Source organism: Schistocerca nitens, chromosome 9, assembly GCF_023898315.1.
Source record: "Schistocerca nitens isolate TAMUIC-IGC-003100 chromosome 9, iqSchNite1.1, whole genome shotgun sequence".
Classification (NCBI taxonomy): domain Eukaryota; kingdom Metazoa; phylum Arthropoda; class Insecta; order Orthoptera; family Acrididae; genus Schistocerca; species Schistocerca nitens.
In genome coordinates this window covers 249,736,324-249,758,076 of record NC_064622.1, presented here as the reverse complement: position 1 = coordinate 249,758,076, position 21,753 = coordinate 249,736,324, and the positions used below count along the sequence as shown (strand labels likewise).

Sequence of the window (21,753 nt, the reverse complement as noted above, 5' to 3'; positions counted from 1 at the left end):
GTGGCAAGTTGACAAGGTCAGGTACGCAAAGTCTGGCTGCTGTGAAGGGTTGACGGGGTGGAACACTGTGGATCCGATAGGAGTTGCATAGTGGTGACTCAAGGTGGCAGCAGGAGGATGTCAGAAGGTTTGATAACATACACAAGTGGTGACTGGAATGCTCTTCCAGGTGCTGGAGAACAAGGACTTCAGTTTCAGAGATGTTCTGAGATGCCTGTGCCATGGAGATATGTTTTTGCAGTACCAGGTTTGTGAGGCATGGGGACTGGTAGGATCCAAAAAAAGTGAAGATCACTGCAAAAGGAGGGGTGGGATCCAGAGAAAGTAATTTTTATCATTAGGCTATCTGGAATTTTTATGATTAGGCTATCTGGAAGGACTCTATGGTTTAGGCAGCATTTACCCAGTGAAAAGTATAATTTTCTATACTGATGCAGAAGGATGGAGTAGGGATCCAGTGTAGCAGAGATGGCATTTCAGAAATGGGAAATGACGTACAAAATGCGCAAATGAATGCATTAGGTGGTTGGGAGGCCAGCTGGATAACAGAAAAAGATGCATAAAAATACAAGCTGACGTGCCAAAATACGCACAAATGCCCCACACCACTAGATTGTCTGAATTCTGCAGGTGGTAGTTATCATTACAACACATTCGCCACTCTTGAAATTATCTAGATCTTAACCTATGATAACCTACTATCCCCACAATCCTCCACCCAACAGTTTCTGCCCCATATGTCCTATCACCTTCTCACAACTCAATCCCCTCACCCTCAGTGGGCATCGTTGTTTGTCAGTGCACCCAACAGTCTTTTTCCTTCTCTGTTCCTCTCCATTCCTGCTCCACCCCCTCCCTCTCCTCCTCCACAGCCCCTGGCACTGCACCTGCCAGCCTTGTCCTGCCACCATCTAGTGCAGGGCTTCACAACATAAGTGCTCGCGGAGCAAGCTGTGAGCAGCAAGGCGCGAGCACGGAGCAGCACGAGCACGCTACCCCCACTACCGGACCAGAGCGGAGAGTGGGGAGAGTCACGTGGGGCACACAACAGCTGCCGCCAGTCAATGTAAATCCGCGGCCACCTGCAGGGATATCACTCACGAATTATTACTGCGAAAAATGAAACAAATAAAGGAGAATGTACACATGCCACATAATTTTATTAGCTTAGTGTATGCCTCTACATTCGCATTAATTTGTGAACTGTTACACAATAAAAGGTGTCACTGAAGTGTGGGATTCTTGGTTATCTTGTACTTTTTGCCCTTTACAATTGCGTCTATGTTCGGAGTAATTGTTCTTGTGCATTTTAGGCGCAGCGTGCAGTTTAAATTTCGATCAGACAATGCGTTTCTCAGGCGCGTCTTGTTACATTTCATTGCAGAGAACAGTTGTTCACAAACATATGTGGAACCGAACATTGATATTATTGTTGCCGCCAGTTTGTGCAAACGAGGAAATCTATCCTGAGGGAAATGTCTGTAGAATTCCAAAATGTTTTTCTTGTTCTGAAATTTGTCTCTGTATTCTCTGTCACACTGCAGGTCAATAATTTCTTGCTGCAGCTCAGGACGAATCTCTTAAATATTCGCTGAATATGTAGAGAACAGATCAAAATCACAGTCTAGTGCTGTCAGATCATGAAAGTGCTGATTAACTAAACTATGTGAATAACGTTCACAGTCTTTGTGAACATCTTGCATGGATGATAATTTAGGAAAATGAGCTAGGTTTCCTGTTTCCAGCTGACTCACCCAAAGTGTCAATTTCATTTTAAAAGCTCGTATTCGATCTATGAAATGAGTAATTAGCAGATCTTTACCTTGTAGTAAAATGTTCAAAGCATTCAGATGGCTAGTTATATCTGCTAAGAACGCGAGATCACATTCAAACGTGCGCGCGCATTTCCCCTCCCTCCCCTCCCTCCCTACTCCGCGACCTTGCACCTGCTCGCGAGCACGTGCCTGAGCAGACACGAGTACTCGCACTCAAAACTGGCCAGTTGTTAAGCCCTGATCTAGTGCCTCCATGCTCTGACAGACAGTGCTCTTCTCTTCCCCCACCCATACCCTGCTAGCTCTAGTCCTCTCCCTTCATTGTTCCACTCCAGATTTCTGTTTTCATTCAATGCAATGGTTGCAGTCTGGCAGCTGTGGCCAAAGATAACAGTCCTGTGTGCATGAAGCATGCCTACTTGTGGGGATGTGTGTGTTTCCCTCTATGTTCTGGAGAAGGCTTTGGCTGAAAGCTCAGTGTGACCATTGTGCCTGTTCATAGCTCAATGTGTAATCTTTACAGTGAGTAGAAATAAATCCTCTTCAAAATTGTTGATATTCCAATCTCAACTTTGAATTGTTCAATTTTGCCAAACAGCTTTTCTTTCAGCCCACTACCCTGACATGCTTTCCTTTTGCACTATACTGTAAAGCATTACTTTACTCAGTGTTGTGAGTTAATGAGCATTTCGCTCTCATTTAAGTATATGGCCAAAAGAGTCAGCCTTCAGGAATTGTGAAACAAACTCTGTCGTCCAGGACTGTGTGCCACAAAGAGCACAGATTCACCACGAGATGGGAAATTCACAGGCATCTTATTGTGCTGAATGAGGAATAAGAGCTGTAGTGTGCGAGTGAGACAGACGAAAACCTACGTCATAGGGAAGCCCTGTAGAAGCTGTTTGTGGCCAGGGAGTTGTAGCAGTATTCCATATGGCAGACCTAAGATCGTCCATAAAGGGAAACACTTATGAAAACTATTTAATTCTGTAGTAATTCGGGGAATGAAGCCACAGTAATTTTAATTTACCATCCTTCATAAATTTTCATGGTGATCCCAATAAAAATTGAATATTGATCATATCTGTAATAGTTCAGGATTTCCTGTTAAAGTGAAATTAACAAGTTTTGTAACAAAGACCTCAATGCTAAAATCTCAACACTTTGGTCAATCTTAATGATCAACATTTCATATAAAAGCACATCATTAAAATGAGAAATGTTGTCAATATCAACTCTGTAACTTTATTTGTTTAAAAGAAATAGTAAATTTAAATTATCAGTATTTTCAGTTAAGTGTCAGATCATCATTTCCTCCACACAAAATACATTGAACAATGACAGCATGACACCTTATCAAATCATTAGGTAATAGAATATTTGTTGTTAAGTTTAGTGCATAATAGTTACTTCTTTATTTATTTATCAGAAAGCACATTGGTGCACGGCCACTGGCCATGCCATTCAAAGCTAAGAAGGAAACTGTATTGGTTTTATGTAAAAGAATTTAACTTTTATTATGTAATGGATATTATTGTTACTTTATTTAGAATGTGAAAGCAGTCAAGCTTTGATTATTTAAATATGTTAAAATGTAAAATAATGCAGAATAAGCTGTAGCCAATCAGATGGACGGCTTCAGGAAAGGGAACTGTCCTAGTCAGTTGAGTGACGATATTCGGCACGCGGGACACACAGCTGCGGACGGGCAGAGCAGCCGTTCGGGTGCAAACACCATAGTGGACAGTTTGCATTGAGATGCAAAAGCGGACAGTCAGTCTTCAGGCAGCTAGGAAGTGAAACGACTTAGAAAATTTCACGTTGTGTGGTATTGTGGGACTTAATCTCTGAGCGGTGAGCAGCCGAGTGCCTGGTGTGAACTCTTCTCGTGTAAATATCGAGGTGTAGTATTGGATTTGTGTTTTGTGATGAGATTGTGAGTGATCGAACTGTGTCAAATGGATATGCACTCTAGTGTAACAGTAACTCTAAATATGACCACTTTTGCTATTAGTTCGCTTTTTGAATAAACATTATTCTAATCAAATCGTAGCTGTGTGGCCTACATCATTTATGGGTCTTAATTTAGTTCCTGATATTATTATTACTGTTACTATGTGTTATATTAACTTTGTATTTCGCAAAATTTCCATCAGCCAGACAATTTAAACAAAGTGTCGCAAGTGTCTAATTTATGGTGTGTAATGCAACACATGTCGTTCAGCCCCTAGAAGAGTCTAAGCCAAGACATTTCGACAAAGAGGAACTGCATGTGAGCCCGAACATCTTTTGGATGTTAGCTCACAATTGGGGGCTTGTCCGGGGTAGGAATTTGGAAAGTGTTAGTTGAGGGATAACAATCTTGCAAAGTATTGGAGCAGGGTTGGATTTTGGAAAGTGTTAGTTGCAAAATATGAACTCTGCAAAGTTTTAGAACTGGATTTGAATTCTGCAAAGGGTTTCCAAAAGTATTATCTGAACTTTGATAGGCAGGACCTCTTGCAAAAGTTAAATGTGAGATCAGTTCAGGACTGAATATTACGTTTCTTTAATAGTTGTGAAATTACAATTGTAATTCCCACAGTTAATGATATTCTGTGATCTAGGTCCCAAGTCTGTGGCATTTTAGGCATTTTGTGTGGGGGCTCTGAGCTACAAATTTTGCAACAGTTGTGCTCACCGAGTTTAGCAGTGGTTAGGAGTAATAAAGAAGTAATGAGTAAGAAGAGACAACATTGAGAGCAAGTGTTTCCAGCCAGCAGCGGCATCTTTAACAGCGATTTATCACTCAGTGGCGGTTGCAGTACCACAGCAGATGCTATGAGATCTTCAGCGTCAGTTTCAACTGCAACATTGGCAGCAATACCATGGCAGAAGGATCCAGCACGTCAAAGCTAAATACCTGCTCTGATAACGAGGTTATGTGTGAGTCTGTCATTCAGTCGCCAATAACAGATGTCGCTAATATTAAGTAGTCGGCCAGTTTGTGTGGGTCCGAAAATACTAGCAAGCCACTTAGCCCGAAGTCAGAGTGGGAGAGCGTGATCAGCGGTGAATCTAGTAGGGCAAATAGTCCAAAATCAGGCAATGGAGATGAATTTGGGGGAGACATGATGTTGCAATAAATGCAAATGATACAGGATTGGGTTCCAAAGTTGAGTCTGTTGAAAGTGATATGAGATCCAAAATTGATTCTGTCAAAACCGGTATGGGTGACATAAAGTTAAAAATGGATTCTGTTAAAACTGATGTGGGTGACGTCAATGTAAAAATTGATTCAGTTCAGTCTGAAATAGCTTTGATTGTGAAAGACGAAGAAGGTAAAATTGCTAGTGGAATCGAGGGATTGGTAGACAGAAAACTAAATGGATGAAATGGGCAAAATTTCTGATGAAGTTGGTGTACTTAAATCTAAGGTAGATCAAGCCAAGAAAAATTTCAGTGATAAGGTGGAGAAGTTGCAGGCAAATCTGGGAGGCATCTTAAAATTGTATGAGTAGGCAAGATGCTCTAATGGCTGAGGCAACAGAGGCTATTAGCAACTTATCCATTCGAATACGGAAAGGGGAGAAAGTAGTAGATAAAATAAAGGAACAAGTAGAATCTGCCATTAAAATTGAAAATGATGAAGTTAAAAAGCAAATCAATGAAATAAAAAGTGAACTGAATTCTTTAGCTGCACATCAAATCTCTACAGTGATCAGTGTTCTGTGGATGAACTTGGGAATGGTCATACGTTTTGGAGATGATGAGAAATATCACCCAGTAAATTTTCTAGTAGCATGCAATGATGGTTTTATAAGGGGAATGTCCGACGAGGCGAAGATAAAATTCGTGAAAAGAGATTTGGAAGGTGAGCTGCAATCATGGGCGAATATTCATAGTGATACATTCACTACCTACTAAATATTTGAAAGCAGTTTCCTGAACAAGTTCTGGAGTGAAGCAAAGCAAACATGACTCCTAAATGAGTTTCTGAATGGGCCAACATTTAAATATGGGAACAGGTTGATACAAGTATCCTGTAAATGTGAACTTGCGAGAATAATGCAAGTGAAATGTCCACTGGAAGTGCTTACTGAAATTACGGCATTGAAAAATTTGCAGTGGGGTCTAGTGCACAATCCTAGCAACTCAACAGACAAATTTTTGGACTTCGTAGAAAAATTAGAATGGGTGTTGAAATTTAAACTGCCAAGTAAGCAGATAAATAGTTTTCAGAGTGGAGATCTTAATTACAGTCTGAGTAATAATTATGAAAGACATCTGGCAGGTTATCAACCAACCCCAAGAACGTAGATTTGAGGGACTGGTACCTGGCAAAATGAACCAGTGTAATGGGAGATCGGGGAACTACGTTTTGCCACATCTCAGGTCCGGAGATGGCAAAGTAAACTGGTGATGAATAGGACATGAGTAAATAGAAATGTGAAGGTGTTAATAAATCAGCAGAAAGTTGTCAGTATTTTGAAATGAAATTAGTATGAGATGAGAATCAAACAGGTAAATTTTCAAATCAGATCGTACGCAAAAGATGTAATCCTAAGATAGTGAAAGATAACAATAAAGGCAATGACAACGAATTATGGCTAAATGGTTTGTTTTATGAATGTGAGACAAAAGAGTTTGTGAATGTTAATACAATGAAAGATTCTATGTGCCAAAAGGAGGCTGATGTGGAGCTGAATTTGGTGGAGTTAGATGTTACATAAAATTCTAAAGAGGTACTAACCAGGGGTAACAATTATAGTGATGAAGGTGATGATGTTTCAGGTGATATTGTGATGGCGAAAGTTATTGAGGAGGTTAATAAGGGCAGCGTAGCATTAGTCTTGTCAGCTGTTGATGAATTTGTGTGTGTATCACGGATCTGCTATTAATGTGGCGCAGGAGCATGTAGGAGACAAAAAGGTATTATGCTCAGGTTTAAATCAAAACACAGTGGAATTGCATGACACTGTAGCTATAATTTACATGATGTAACAGCAGAGGATGCTGAAACCATGAATGGTTCATATAATGGTGATTTGTCGACAGAGGTAAATGAGGTTTTATGTAGCGAGTTTTATGATGTATCAGCGGCCGTTGAAAGTGCTGTTTTTTAAGGTGTTTGTAATGACGTGGAAGTAAAAAGTAATGCTTTATTTCATGATAATGATGTTGTAGCTACTAATGTTGATAATTTTAACAGAAAATACAGTGAGTTTGATTCTAATATAGAAAGTGATATTTGGACAGAATGGAATCTTAAGGAGGAATGTGATTTTACTGTAACTGATTGGCGATGGCACGGTAGAACATTACAATCATTATTGCCTCATTTTTGGATTCGAGATATTTTTAAGATAGTGAGAAGTCTATGGGGAGAATGTGAAATTGAGGCGAAAGAAGCATTTCATGAATTACTTTGGGATGAGTACGAAATTGAGGTGTGGATCGAACAGGATATGTGTGCTCTAGAGATGGAATAGAAGGGACGAGAAATAGAGAATGATTTATTGAGGGAACAGTGTTTAGAGCGAAAAGAAATGATTAATGTTCAGCCTATCATTGAGAATAAAGTAAATGACGAGAAAGTAGGTGCGCTGCTCGATTCTGGAAGCAATGTGTTGGCAGTATTGGAAGGTTTTGTACATTGGGTAAAAAATAAGAAATTAGTATTACTACCTGTAAATAGCATAAAAATTAAAACGGCAGTTGCTGGTTTAAGTAAGCCGATAAGGCAGGGGAAAGTAGGTTAATAAATATGTGTATTCGATTATAAGATTATTTGGAGGGGTTATTTGCAATGTCTTGTTTCAGGATTTATTGTAGCTTGTTTGCTGTCTCATCACATATGGATTTTTTTGGCACAAGGTCTGTACAATTATAAAGAGATAGTTTAGACGCACATTTGGGTGCGAGGAGGTCGCAGAACTCAATTATTTGGTGAACAGTATCAAGTCAAAAATCAGTGCACAGTATGCATATAAATTAGGTTTTTGGGGGTATATAAGAGATTTCTTTATGTGTATGTGTGTGTTAGGCTTAAGTTTTTGGATGGTTTTATGTTTGTTGTAATTTCTGAATTATAAGTTATGGTCATGTCAATTTGGGTGCATGGAGGTCGGAGAAATTTGGAAAATGAAAATTAATAATGCTTACCTAGGAAGACAGATGTATGTTTATCTGCTTATCTGAGAATATTTTGGGGGAATAATTTAATGTCGTATGGAGTATCGATTTGTGTACGCAGTTTCACTGCATAGAATTAAACAAGGGGGGGCGAGATTTGCTCATATTTGTTGTTAGTTTTGAGTCTAAGGGGGTTATTTAAATTAAATGAAAATATTAATTTACTGATGAATTTGACTGGGAATCTGTCGCAAGATGCCTGTCTCTAGTGGGACTTGAATAACATGTCAGAATCATTGAAGAATTTACGAGCATCTTGCAAACTCTCTATATCAGTTGTTTACTGTGTAGTTTAGATCTGTTTGTATCGATTCCACTGGGGAGAAGTGTTCAGTGTAGATCATGGGTGGTTTTGGAAAGTGTCTGTTTTCTGGTATCTACAACCGATTCGAATGTCAACATATTTGTTCCCACAAAATTATGGCGATGGAATGTGGAGCCATACAGAATTTTGGCAGCGTACTCAGCTTCGTATCTGTGGATCATTGGTGAAGACTTCGTTGTGTCGAAAAGGTTCTGTGAAAGTGAGTGCAATGGTGCTGATATTTCTGCGGCATTTCAATAGACAGTCGATTTTGATATATGTATAGTTTTATTTGGCATTTGATTAATATGCCAAAATTCATAATCTATGCTAGATAAAAGTTCCTTTAAATTTAAAGCATGCTGCATCAACACCACTACAAATACAAATAATTACACTATTTATCTGGTGCTCAGGAATTTATGTTATTGTATTATGAATTTTTTTCTTGTAAATTCTTAACATATATGGCACGACAACATGTTACGAAGTGGAGGTGGTTGAGTTAACGAGCATTTCACTGTCACACCTGGAATAGCTTTCTGTCGTCCTCCCAATCTCTGCAATATTCTTGTCAGACCCTATGCTCCTTCTAAATCCATCTCCCTACCCTATGGCTCCAACCCCTGTGACCATCCCCACTGCAAGACTTGCCCTATACACCCTCCTATCATCACCTATAACAGCCCTGTAACTGGCAAAACATATACTATCAAAGGGAGGGCCACCTGTTAAACAACACACACCATATACCAGCTCTTATGTAGACTGTTCAGCTTTCTACATTGACATGAATACCACAAAATTATCAATTAGGATGAATGGGCATAGGCAGAGGGTGTATACTGGCAACTCTCAATATCCTGTTGCACAGAAAGCTCTAACATGACTTTCGTGACCTCAGCGCCTGTTTCACCACACATGCCATCTGGGTTCTTTCCACAGGCACCAGTTTCTCAAAGCTCCTCAGCTGAGAATTAGCACTACAACATGTCCTTGGTTTTTGCCACCCACCTGGCCTTAATTTATGTCAATTTCTTCTATCTCAGCATTTCTTCACTGTAACTACTCCTTGCTTCACTCCATTTTAGTTTCCTGCATCTTTCCCATCTATTTCTCACTGCTCCCCTCCCACCTCTGTTATGTACAATGAACTTAGCTTTTCTCTCTTATTAACTCATGCATGATGTTTAAGCATACTACCCTGTCTTCCGCCTTTAAACTCTCAGGTTTTCCAATCTCATCTGTTGCAGTTCCCAACAATCAGTCTTTCTTTCTCATCCCGTATGATAAGTCTACCCTGGCCCGCAGTTCTGGGTGACTTTCCTGAAATCTACCCGTTTTCTTAGACCTCTACAGTCGTTTTCCTTCACCCCTATTCCTACCCCTTCAACTCTTCTGCATGATGAAGGAGCCACTGGCTCCGAAAGCTTGCCAATTACAACCGTCTTCTATGTATGTGTTCTGCCACTGCTTGGTGAGTAGATTTTTTATCTATCCAATTAAATTTCTTTCTTTATTTGTCACATTTTGTGTGGAACACATATGAAACAATTACATAAAGTAGATCGACTTAATTGTTCTAGATATATCTCGTCAAGTATTAACAATAAAAGTATAGATAAAGTACCTACAAAAAATAGTCATACATAAATATTCAGTATTTAAGTTTGGTAAAGAACACATAGCAGTGAAACTTAAAGAGAGCTAGTAGATGTTTTTTGCTTAATTCATACAGCTAAACCTCTTCACAACAAATGTCTCAGTTTTTTCAAAAACTTACTATTTAAAAAGTTAGCAATAATTAAAATTTTTTTCTTCCAGAATATTCAATTCTTAACGGTGATTATTTCCAAAATTCAATCCCATAGTTTTGTATCACTGATTTTTTTTTAATTCCAAAAATGTGCACTTTTACTACTTAAACTTTTTAGTTTATTGATTATTCTACTGAGTAAATTTCATTTTGTAACAGCTTCTAGTGGGCTATGGAAATCGCCACAGAAGTAGACATTGTTTCCACAACATAGTTCCTATAATTTTTCAATTTTCCCATCACTGATTTTTTTTAATTCCAAAAATGTGGTCTTTTACTACTAAAACTTTTTAGTTTATTGATTATTCTACTGAGTAAATTTCATTTTGTGACAGCTTCTAATGGGCTATGGGAATCACCATGGAAGTAGACATTGTTTCCACAACACAGTTCCTATAATTTTTCAATTTTCCCATTAGCTGATGCATAGTTAAAGCAAATTGCTTTTTTCCTCATTACAATTTTGTGCATTCTGATTTTGCAATGTTATTGGTTAGTGATACTATATTTAAAATATAATAACTAATTCTGAATTTTATTTTACAGTTGTCTATAAATAGGCATGCCTTTGGGAGTATGCACTTAGTAACCTACTTCATAACATCTCTTGGTCACTACCAATCAATATGTATATTAATTTATGATTTATTCAGTGTCCAATAGCCAAATTGTACAATACCAAGTGTAATTCAGTCCTTGGTAACCTCATGCAATAAGTTATTTTTGTATCTAAATAATACAAATATTGAGGTGACTATGCACAGTGACTGTGTAACTGCATTCGTCATTATGATGTTTGATAGACAGAACTTGACTGTGAAAGGTTAGCATAAAAATAATGTCATTATGTCAAAATTCCGTAGTTTAAGTGCTACCCTGTGATATATGAACTTCTGAAATTATTAACTGCAAGCTGAACATTTGTATTTTATTGACATTAATAAATGTGAAGAGACTGCAAGAAACAAGACATCGATTAACAGCAGTGCTACTTCACGGGTCAGTACGCTTACAAGCTCAATTACTTCTCAGCTGTCTCATTAGGAATGACTCCTTTTTCTAGAAGTTTTTAACTGCAATCACATTCAATTTCAGAATATTATTGGCAGCTGCAGAGTGTGTAGTTAGAGTGTTACCGCTTAACCACGATGAGATGAACAAGATGTATGTACTGGGAAAAAATTTAAAAGATTGATTAAAGGTGTGCTGCTGAGCATTCAGCCAAGTTTGCTGCTTTCATTTTATGCTCAAAATATTTTGACAGTCAAGACAGTCATCTTCTTTAGGTGCTGAAAGTTGTGTTCTTAGGCAGTGAGACAGATAAAAGCATATCTCATAGCACCTGAAGATGATGACTGAGTTGTCTGTCAATTATTTCATGCATAAAATGGAAACAACAATTTGGCTGAACACCCAGAAGCATGTCATTAACCAAAAACACCAAGAAAACCTGAGAGATCACATTAAAGGTTGACGCCACACAAGATTACTGTGCTATTAACATTTGTCGTATTTAGTCAGTAAGCTCACATTACTTACACTATTCAGGAAAGTGATATGAAAAGCTGCAGATTATGTGCTGGCATATGCCTTTGACAGCACACCAGATGGCACTAAGAAATGCTGTATAGCAGGCACTGAACTAGGTGTGCCTATGACAAGAGAAAACCAAGACATGCCACCAGGCTATGCGCTAATAACGCCTCCTGGGCAGTGTGCATATAGACCACCGCTGCCAACCGAGCTGGCTCAGTCTCTCAATCTCAGTACCTCAGTACATTGCATCGGGATTCAATTCACATTGCACCTCAATATGTCGCACTGTGCTCTAGTCTTCCACAGTGATAGTCATTGCCTCACACCTCAGCTAGCTGTGAGGGAATATTAGTCATTGTATGTAGTTGTGATATGGACACAGACAATATTTAAGAATTGGTATATGCTAGTTGATTGCTGTCAATCACAGAACTTCAGACTGGACAGCACTGAAGTTAAGCACTCAATTTGTTCCTGTAATGAAGTGTATTTTAACCACGTGCGCATTTTGTGTTGTAGTGAGAGGAAACCAGCCACCAACCTATCATACCACCCTGTCCTCATTCATCCAGGAACCACAAAACATTACAAAAGGGCACAACAACAACAAGTGGTGATGAGTCTGATCAACAAGTTTTGTTTGCTTTTCATGTGCTCTAGGTTGCTGCATTGGAGCTGTCATTACAGCGATTCTGTTTGCTCATTTGTTCTCAGTGTTGCATGTATTACAGAAGGGGAACTGCAGAACTAATCTATTTCTTATTTCAGAGGTTTTGCACATTGCTTTTCTCTGTCTTTTCCTATTTTGCTGTAATTTGTTAGTGTTAAAATGGATACCTTGCCCCCTCCACCATTGCCCTGCACCTCAGCTACAGACTGTTCCAGCTCGGGAACTAAATCAGATTTCTCAGTTTCAGACCAGCAAATCACCACATAGCTGTTTACTTACAGTAATTGCTTCCAACAAGTGCCCCCAAACAACATTCCACCATTTTGGCACTTCAGTAAAAAACAAAAGGAATGGCTCAAATATCTCACCCAGTTCCAGGCCCACTTTGAAGTTCATCGAATTCAAGGTACTGTGAAATCTCATTATTTCCTGTCCATCATGGGAGCCCCAGATTTCAGATGTTTCGCCACCGTTAGTGGTATACCAGCTTACAGTGTCTTACTAGGTAGTGTAAACTCAAGTGTGGTTGTGGCAACTTTTATAGTGACACGATGATCCTGATGCGATCACATACAATGTGCCTGATAGCAGAATTAGAGAACAGATTCTCAAGTATTCATATCCTTTGCTCCATCAAGTATTGCAAATATTAGAACAATTTGATTCCAGTGCCATTTTGATCAGGTCCTGATCTGTGGGATCGAGTCGCCTCTTGCCCACGACCGCGCCACTCAGCCGCCACAACGAGCATGCACACTGATGCACAGACAGCCTAGTAAACAAGTAGTCAGGCCTGTAAATCTAGTGAATTCTTGCCCTCGCTGTTTTGCTTGCCATAAGTGACAACACAACATGCTGCTTCTGGTACAGAGCCCCGCGGGTTTCCAATCCGCACCAGGTGGCATGGAACTCAATGACCGCTAGAGGTTTCTGCAGCAGTCGCCACCGTAAGCTGTGGTGCGCGCAGTCCTGGCCCGAGTGTAACGTTAGGGCGCCACTTTGGAGCACGTGGTCCCAGTGGCCAATAGCAACATACCCTATCGTGTATTTAGGTGGCTGCCTCTCACTCAGCAAGGCAGTCTGGTATTCGCATTGAGTCGGTTGATATCTCACTTACAGACATTGTGTTTATGTTGTGCTTACTTCCTGTTTACGAGGGGACGTTTTTTTTTTTTTTTTTTTTTTTGAGGTTCTCTCTTGTGACCCTGTTGCTTAATACTTTGTTGTTGATCTTGGTGTCTGGCTCGGTTGTCTGTTGTCGTGCTTGTCCTTCCATTCCCGTTCGTCCATGTTGTTTGTTCTCGGGCCACTCCCGTTCGGTGCCACCAAGTTTTCATTTGCGGCAACCCCGCGATCTTTCCTGTCCCAGTTACAACACTGCTCATGTGGAAAGAAAGGCCATGTCCAGACAGCTTGCTTGCAATGGCAAAAGAACGCCGTTTCTGCCCACTCTTGCAGCAACAGGTCTCATGCGCATTCTGTGAATGCAGTGTTTTCAAAACCTACTAAAGGACCTAGCAGCAATTCAAGTAAGGTTGTGCCCTCATCTCGTCTCAGTGCAGTGCAATGCTATTCCAACAAATCATTTGTAACACTACAAATTGCTGGCCATCGTGTTGGCTTTCAAACTGATATGGGTGCTTCTGTAACTTTGCTTAATTGTGCCACGTTCAAACAGTTAAGCTCACCACGCCTGTCAGAATCTAGCACGCACCTCACTGTATACAACAGACAGGAAATTCCAGTACTTGTACAGTGTAGTTTGCCTGCCACTTACAAATCTCACACGAGGACTGTGAAATTTACAATGTTGCTATCAAGAAACAGTGAAAATATTTTTGGCTTGGACTTGTTTGGCCTTAGCATCCAAGACACCGTACTTTCAATGACTGCTTTTAATCCAAAAGACAGTGTAGCTAGTGTGCTTAAGAAATTTCCTAAACCCTTTTCTGATGGACTTGGCAATGCTAAGAATTTTGCAGCACACATTACCCTGAAAGACAATGCATAGCCTAAGTTTTTCTGGGCTCTACCAATTCAGAATGCTTTACGAGACAGAGTAGCCAATGAATTAAAAGAACTGCTGCAATCTTTTCCACTAAATTACAGAAAAATTGCACAGGCCATGGAAGAAGACCCCGATCTGAAGATTTTGTTGCATTATATTTACACATCTTGGCCTCACTCACTGAACAGTTTTCAGAACGCAGTAGTGTGCCGATACTTTGCTCATCGGCATAAGCTTTCAGTACAACAAGGTGTGATCTTAGTACAATCTGACAGTGGACAATCGTGTGTGCTCATTCCCACAGTGCTGCTACAGGATGTGTTACAAACTGCTTCATCAAGGACACTGGGGAATTGTTCGCATTAAACAGTTAGTGCACCGGCACTACTTGCAGGGCATGGACGCACAAATTCAGCAGATGACATCAAAGTGTCGCACTTGCTTGGAAAACCAATCCGCTCCATCACAGACATTCTCAGCTTGGTCTAAGACTCAATCCCTATGGCAACAAGTGCACGGAGACTTTGCATGACCATTTTGGAACACTAGTTGGCTCATAGTGGTAGACTCTTTTAGCAAGTTTCCATTTGCGGTGCCTATGAACTCTACCATATCACATAGCACTGTTCAAGTTTTGTCCTCAATTTTTTGCATTGAAGGATTGCCTGAAGTCATTGTTACGGACAATGGACCTCAGTTCATGTCACATTACTTTGAACAGTTTTGTGAATTAAATGGCATTCATCCTCTAACAAACTCAGTTTCACCCGCAGTCCAATTGAGAAGCAGAATGCTTCATATGCACTTTTAAACAACAGATGGACAAGCTTCGCACCTCCCACATGTAGGAACAGGTGCTGCAACTTTTCCTCGCCTCCTGTTACTCCCACCCATGTGACAGACCATCACCGGTGGAACTTCTGCATGGCTGCCACCATCGGATGCTGCTTCACTTGCTCCACCCACCACAGCATCCGGCATCGCCAATGGCCCACAAGTATTGCTTTGCACCACCTAATCTTGTTCTTTACAGGGTTTTTGGCCAACATCAGCACTGGGAGCGAGGCAAGACCCAGAAATGCATTGGTACATATATGTACCTAATTGCAGGTCCTGATGGTTTGCAGTGCCGTCACCAGAATCAAATTTGCATTTGCCGTTTGCCCTGTGATTCAGCTGCATTTTGTCCCCCAGATACATGCCCTCATGGGACCACATGGCCTTTGCATCTGCCCACTGGTGCCATCATGGCACCCCACAATGAGCCAATGGCCATCGCACTATCGCCGCTCTCAGACCTGATGGACCAGGACCTGCCATTGCCATTGCCATCACTGCACAGGAGAGGCCCTCAGGACTGTACGTGTATCCTGGGCAGTGTTTTCAAGAGGACTTCCTCTGCTCTCACAAGCCAGATGGCAGGATACGGCCGGGAGTACACCACCCTCCACAGCTATGGCTCCCGGCTCCATTGTCGTTCACATCTCCAGTACACAACAATGGTACGGTGTTTCTGCGGGGGGGATTGTGTAGGCGCACGCCTTCGCCAGCAGACTGATTAACACTAAGAAACACAGCATAGCAGGCGCTGAACTAGATGCACCTATGACAATAGAAGACCAAGACAAGCTCCCACGCTATACACTGATAACGTCTCCTGGGGGCACCATACATATAGACCGCTGCCACCAACCGAGCTAGCTCAATCTCTCAATTGTAATACCTCGGCACGTCACATTGGTACTCAGTTCACTTTGCACCTCAATATGTTGCACTGTGCTCTAGTCTTCCACAGTGATGGTCATTGCCTTGCACCTTAGTTAGCTGTCAGGGAATATTAGTCATTGTATGTAGGTGTGATATGGACATGGACAAGATTTAAGAATTAGTACATGTTATTTCACAGCTGTTAACCACAGAGCTTCAGATTGGGCATCACTAAATTTAAGTACTCAATTGGTTTCTATAATAAAGTGTATTTTAACCATGTGTGTATTTTGTGTTGTAGTGAGAGGGAACTGGTCACCCACCAATTATACCACCCTCTCCTCGTCCAGCTAGCAACCACAAAACATTGCAAAAGGGCACAACCACAACAGATTATACTATCTGTATTGCCTAGATTAGTTACATATAAAACCTATTGTAGTTAAAATTTCAGCATTTCTGTGTTTCATTTTTTGTGAATCAACTTACGAGCAACGTTACAACAATTCTGTCAATTACCTGTAGGAAAATCCTTATCAATTTCTATACCATGTGAGTTTTTACTATTTGCACTCCCAGAGATAACTTCAGAGGAATCAGTTACATTTTCCAGTAAAGAATCTGGGTTAACCGCTGGCATGATCATCACTCTGGCATTCTGAAAATTTATGAAACAGTTAAGTCATTCCAAAGGAGTGATACTCTCTTTAAAAAATAAATCACATTACATATTAATTACAGTACACATAAAGAATACTACCAATTAGAATAAAGAAGTTGGAGGAAAATTCTTTTCTGCAGATATACCATAGGGATTCCAGCAAGTTCCACTGACGAATCTTGACAACAGAGGGGTGTGGACTTTTTTTGATTCCCTTCACCATCTAGCTTGACACCTGACAGTAACAGTGTGCAAGGTATACAAGGACAAAACAATGAGTTAACCAAAAATGTATGAATGTTTAATTCAGGATGTGAGAATAAAGAAGACAGAGAGAGACAAATAGGATCAATTTCTAAAGTCTGTCATTAGTTCTGACTGGATGTCAATGATTCTCTCTTTCTTTATCTAAAACCATTCTCTGCTGAACAGTGCTTCACTGGCAACATCTGGTGTTTTCTATTGTAACATTCTTATTTCTATCATCTCATACAATAAATTACTCAATACTGACAACAATGCAAAAATACTTATTTACAATAAAACAACTGTTGTTGTTTTTATTCTTGTTTATTTTTTACTTTTGTATCAGAGCTGCATTTTCCTCCTACAAATTTCCACCACAGCAAATACACTTTTTATTTGCTACCCATCCAATATTGAAGCTATTACACCATTAGTCACCAAAGTTGATAACGATCAACTGCTCTCTATGACACATACACTAAACAGACAGATAGCATACACATGAGATTGCTCTTCTTATGCAGACACAACTACAGGTTTCAACCATACTCAAGAGTCACTTTCTGAGTTATAAACAGAAATCAAAAACAAGTAACACTAACACTGCAAAACAGTTTTATTCAGAGTGTCCCAGGAGGAATGATGATTAGTCAGGGCTACAACTGATGTCTTTGTGATCTGGATCAAGGGTGAGAACACCCTACTCACATTTCTCCAGACCTCAATACCTTCTTTCCTAATTGCTTCACCTGGTCCATCTCAATCCAACAAGCCACCTTCCTTGATGCTGACGTACACCTCAAAGATGGCTAGATCAGTACCTCTGTCCATATCAAACCTACCAACCACCAGCAATACTTCCACTTCGACAGCTGCCACCTATTCCATACCAAGAAGTTCCTTTCATACAGCCAAGCCACCCATGGCCATCGCATCTGCAGTGACAAGCAGTGCCTCTCAAAATGCACCAGGGGGCTCACTGAGTCCTTTACAGATTGTAATCAACCTTGTACAAGAACAGGTCTCCCAAGCCTAATCTTTCCAGTCACACACCCCCTCCCAAAGCCCCACCATCCAGCCACAGAGGAGCATTCCTCACGTGACTCAATATAACCCAGGACTGGAACAACTGAATTCTTTGACAGGGTTTCGACTAGCTCTCATCATGCTCTGAAATGAGAAATGTCCTCTACCCACTGTCCTTCTCGCCCCCCCCCCCCCCCCCCAAAGTGGTAGTCCACCACCCACCAAACCTATAAAATATCCTCGTCCATCCCTATGCAACCCCTGCTCCCAACCTCTTGCCTCATATTCCTGTAATAGACCTAGATGCAAGACATGTTCCATACATCCTCCCACCATCACCTACTCCAGTCCGGTCACAAAAATCACCTTTCCCATCAAAGGCATGGCTACCTGTGAAACCATTCCTGGGATCTACAAAGTAATCTGCAACCATTGTGCTGCATTCTACATGGGCATGACAACTGACAAGCTGTCTGTCCGCATGAATGGCCACAGACAAACTGTGGCCAAAAAACAATGGAACCACCCTATTGCTGAGCACGCCACCAAACACAGCGTTCTTCATTTCAGTGACTGCTTCACACCCTGTGTCACCTGTAGCCTTCACACCAACACCAGCTTTTCTAAATTGCACAGGTGGGAACTCTCCCTACAATATATGCTATGTTCCCATAACCCTCCTGGCCTCAAACTTCATTAGTCTTTGTCCTTACCCATCTAGCTTCTTCCCTGTTCCCATTACAGCACTACACAGCCCTTCATTCCACCAATGCATTCAGTCCTTTTACTTCTAAATGATTAATGGAAAATCTCATATAAAGATGTGAAACAAATACTAACAAAGAGATAGAGGGGCTGGCCAGTACTTACCTCAGCTCAGTACAGCCGATAGATACACATTCCCACTCCTCTCCCACCTGAAACCTTTCCTGTCACCATAGATGCTACATCCCTTTACACAAACATCCCACATACCCATGGTCTCTCTGCCCTTGAGCACTACCTCTCCCAACGCCCACCCGAAGATCTTCCAAATACCTCGTTCCTTATCACACTTACCAACTTCATCCTCACCCATAATTACTTCACTTTTGAAGGCCAGACCTACAAACAAATCAGGGGAACGGCCGTGGGAACCAGGATGGCTCCATCCTATGCCAACCTCTTCATGGGCCGCATGGAGGAGGCTTTCCTGAAGACCCAACAGCTGCTTCCCCTGGCCTGGTATAGGTTTATAGATGACATCTTTGTGGTCTGGACTCATGGTGAAGAAACACTCCTTAATTTCCTCCATAACCTCAACTCCTTTTCGAATCTGAATTCCACCTGGTCCTTCTCCAAAACCCAAGCCACCTTCCTGGATGTTGACCTTCATCTTGTTGAAGCTCACATCCACACCTCTGTCCATATCAAACCCACAAACAAACAACAGTACCTTCACTTTGATAGCTGCCATCCATTCCACATCAAACGCTCCCTTCCCTACAACCTAGGTATTCGTGGCAAACGTATCTGCTCCAGTGACGAATCCCTCAACAATTACACCAATAACATAACCAGTTCTTTCCTCTCCCGCAACTATCCTGCAGACCTTGTCCAGAAACAGATCTCCAGAGCAATACATTCCTCCCCGTCCAACAACAATGTTCCTATCCCCAGACCACACAGAAGCATCCCCCTTGTCACCCAATATTATCCTGGCCTCGAAAACATCAACAAATTAGTCTGCCAGGGATATGACTTTTTCAAGTCAACCCCTGAAATGAGATCATCCCTTGACAAAATTCTCCCCACACCACCCAGAGTTGCCTTTCGTCGCCCCCCTAACCTCCGTAACATCCTTGTTAAACCCTACAATATTCCCAGACTACCTTCTCTACCCAGCGGTTCCTACCCCTGTAACCGACCCCGCTGCAAAACCTGCCCCATGCATCCCCCCACAACCACCTACTCCAGCCCCGCTACTAGTAAAACATACACAATTCAAGGCAGGGCCACGTGTGAAACTACACATGTCGTTTATCAACTGACATGCCTGCACTGCACAGCCTTTTACATCGGTATGACAACAACTAAACTGGCTGAGCGCATGAACGGACACAGACGAACTGTCCGCCTAGGAGATGTCCAATACCCAGTAGCGGAGCATGCCCTCCAGCATAATTCTAGGGACCTAGGAACCTGCTACACTGTATGTGCCATTTGGCTTCTCCCACCCAACACCAGTCCCTCTGAACTGCGAGATGGGAACTTGCACTCCAACACATCCTTTCATTCCGCCATCCCCCTGGACTGAACCTACGTTAAACAACCTCACTCCCATTTACTCTTCAGTCTTCTCCTCTTTCCCTTTCCTCTTTAGCCATTCACGCATCTTTTCATCCTACATAGTTGTGTTTATCTTTATACTATATACCTCTTTACTTCTGTATGCATCCTCTTTGGTTTGAAGCTGGCACAGTACTTACAGTAGAATATCTTTGGCTTCCCTCTGACAACCATGCCTCCATCCTTGCTACCCTCCCTGTTTTCCTTTCCCTGTTGCTTCATAACCTGGGTTGTGAGTAACTGAATCTACTTTCCCTTCTTCCCTTTCTTTCCCCCCTCTCCTCCCTGATGAAGGAACTTTTGTTCTGAAAGCTAGGAACGTAAATTTTCGGTTCTGTTTTTTGTGTATCTATCGGCTGTGCTGAGCTGAGGTAAGTACTGGCCAGCCCCTCTATCTCTTTGTTAGTATTTGTAGTCCTTTTACTTCTCTCCTTCTCCACTACACTCCCCCACCCCCCACCCTCTGTCTTACTTCCCAACTGCATCTAACTGCCTTACCCTCTCTCCACCTTATCCCTGCATGCTCCCACAGCACCACTTTGCTACCCCCAAACCTTACCCTGCTATCCCTCCCCCTCCCCACGTCAGCCTCTTCCTTAGCCCCACCCGGTTGCCTCTCCCCCATCATGCACTGCTGTCTGTAGTCAAGCTTCAGCTGCCAGAGACTGTGATCATGCGTGAATTGTGTTTGCATGTGTGTGTGCACGTGGATGTGTGTGTGTTTGTGTGTATGGTGTCTATTTTTGACAAAGGCCTTCTTGGCTGAAAGCTTATTGTATGACAGTCTTTTCAGCTGTGCCTATCTGTGAGTCAGCATCTCCACTATACGGTGAGTAGTAACTATTCCCTCAAAAAGTTTATGGTAAATAATCCACTGCAGTTCAAAAGGAATAATGATGTCGATAATAACAATACCTGAAGGAAAAATGACGTGCATTACTCCACATTCAGATTACCCTTAGAATGAAAATATGTGCATAATGCTGCAATTTAAATTTTTGATCACTTACTCAGTGATACAAAATGTCTGATAGACAATAAAGTAAAATTTGGAAACAAATTGAAAAAAATTCTCCTTGTCAACTCCTCCTATTCCATAGAAGAGGAAACTGGGGTACGTAACATTTTCAGAAGCAACTTGTGAAGCATTGGGAACTGGAATTGTACATGTTTAAGGAATCATTACTTCTATGAAACTATACCTCAGATCAATATTTGTCTATTGTGACAATCGCTATAGGTCCCAGGCTGTCTTCCTTGGAACTGATGGTACCATGGAACTCCTGCCAAACTGAAGAATTCCCACACATTACAGCATCAAATGGATAAAGACTGATTCAGCAAATTGACATTGTTTCAAGTAACCTTTCATCTCATCAACATTTTTCTAAATAGGATTTGTATTGCATGTTACAAAATGAGATTTAAAGCAAGTACAAAATATAGGATGTATGGTAGGTTCAAAAGTATGGCAGCCGAGTTAATGTTTGAAGCAGTGTCCT

At 41.2% G+C, this 21,753-nt stretch overlaps 1 protein-coding gene across 1 annotated transcript in view; it reads right to left on the bottom strand.

The window, feature by feature from the left end:
• Positions 1-21,753, bottom strand: part of LOC126203914 (carboxypeptidase D-like) — a 266,351-nt gene that overhangs the window by 40,891 nt on the left and 203,707 nt on the right. The window contains exon 21 of the mRNA XM_049938305.1: positions 16,510-16,648. Coding sequence (XP_049794262.1) covers positions 16,510-16,648 — 139 coding nt within the window. The remainder of the gene's footprint in view (positions 1-16,509; positions 16,649-21,753) is intronic.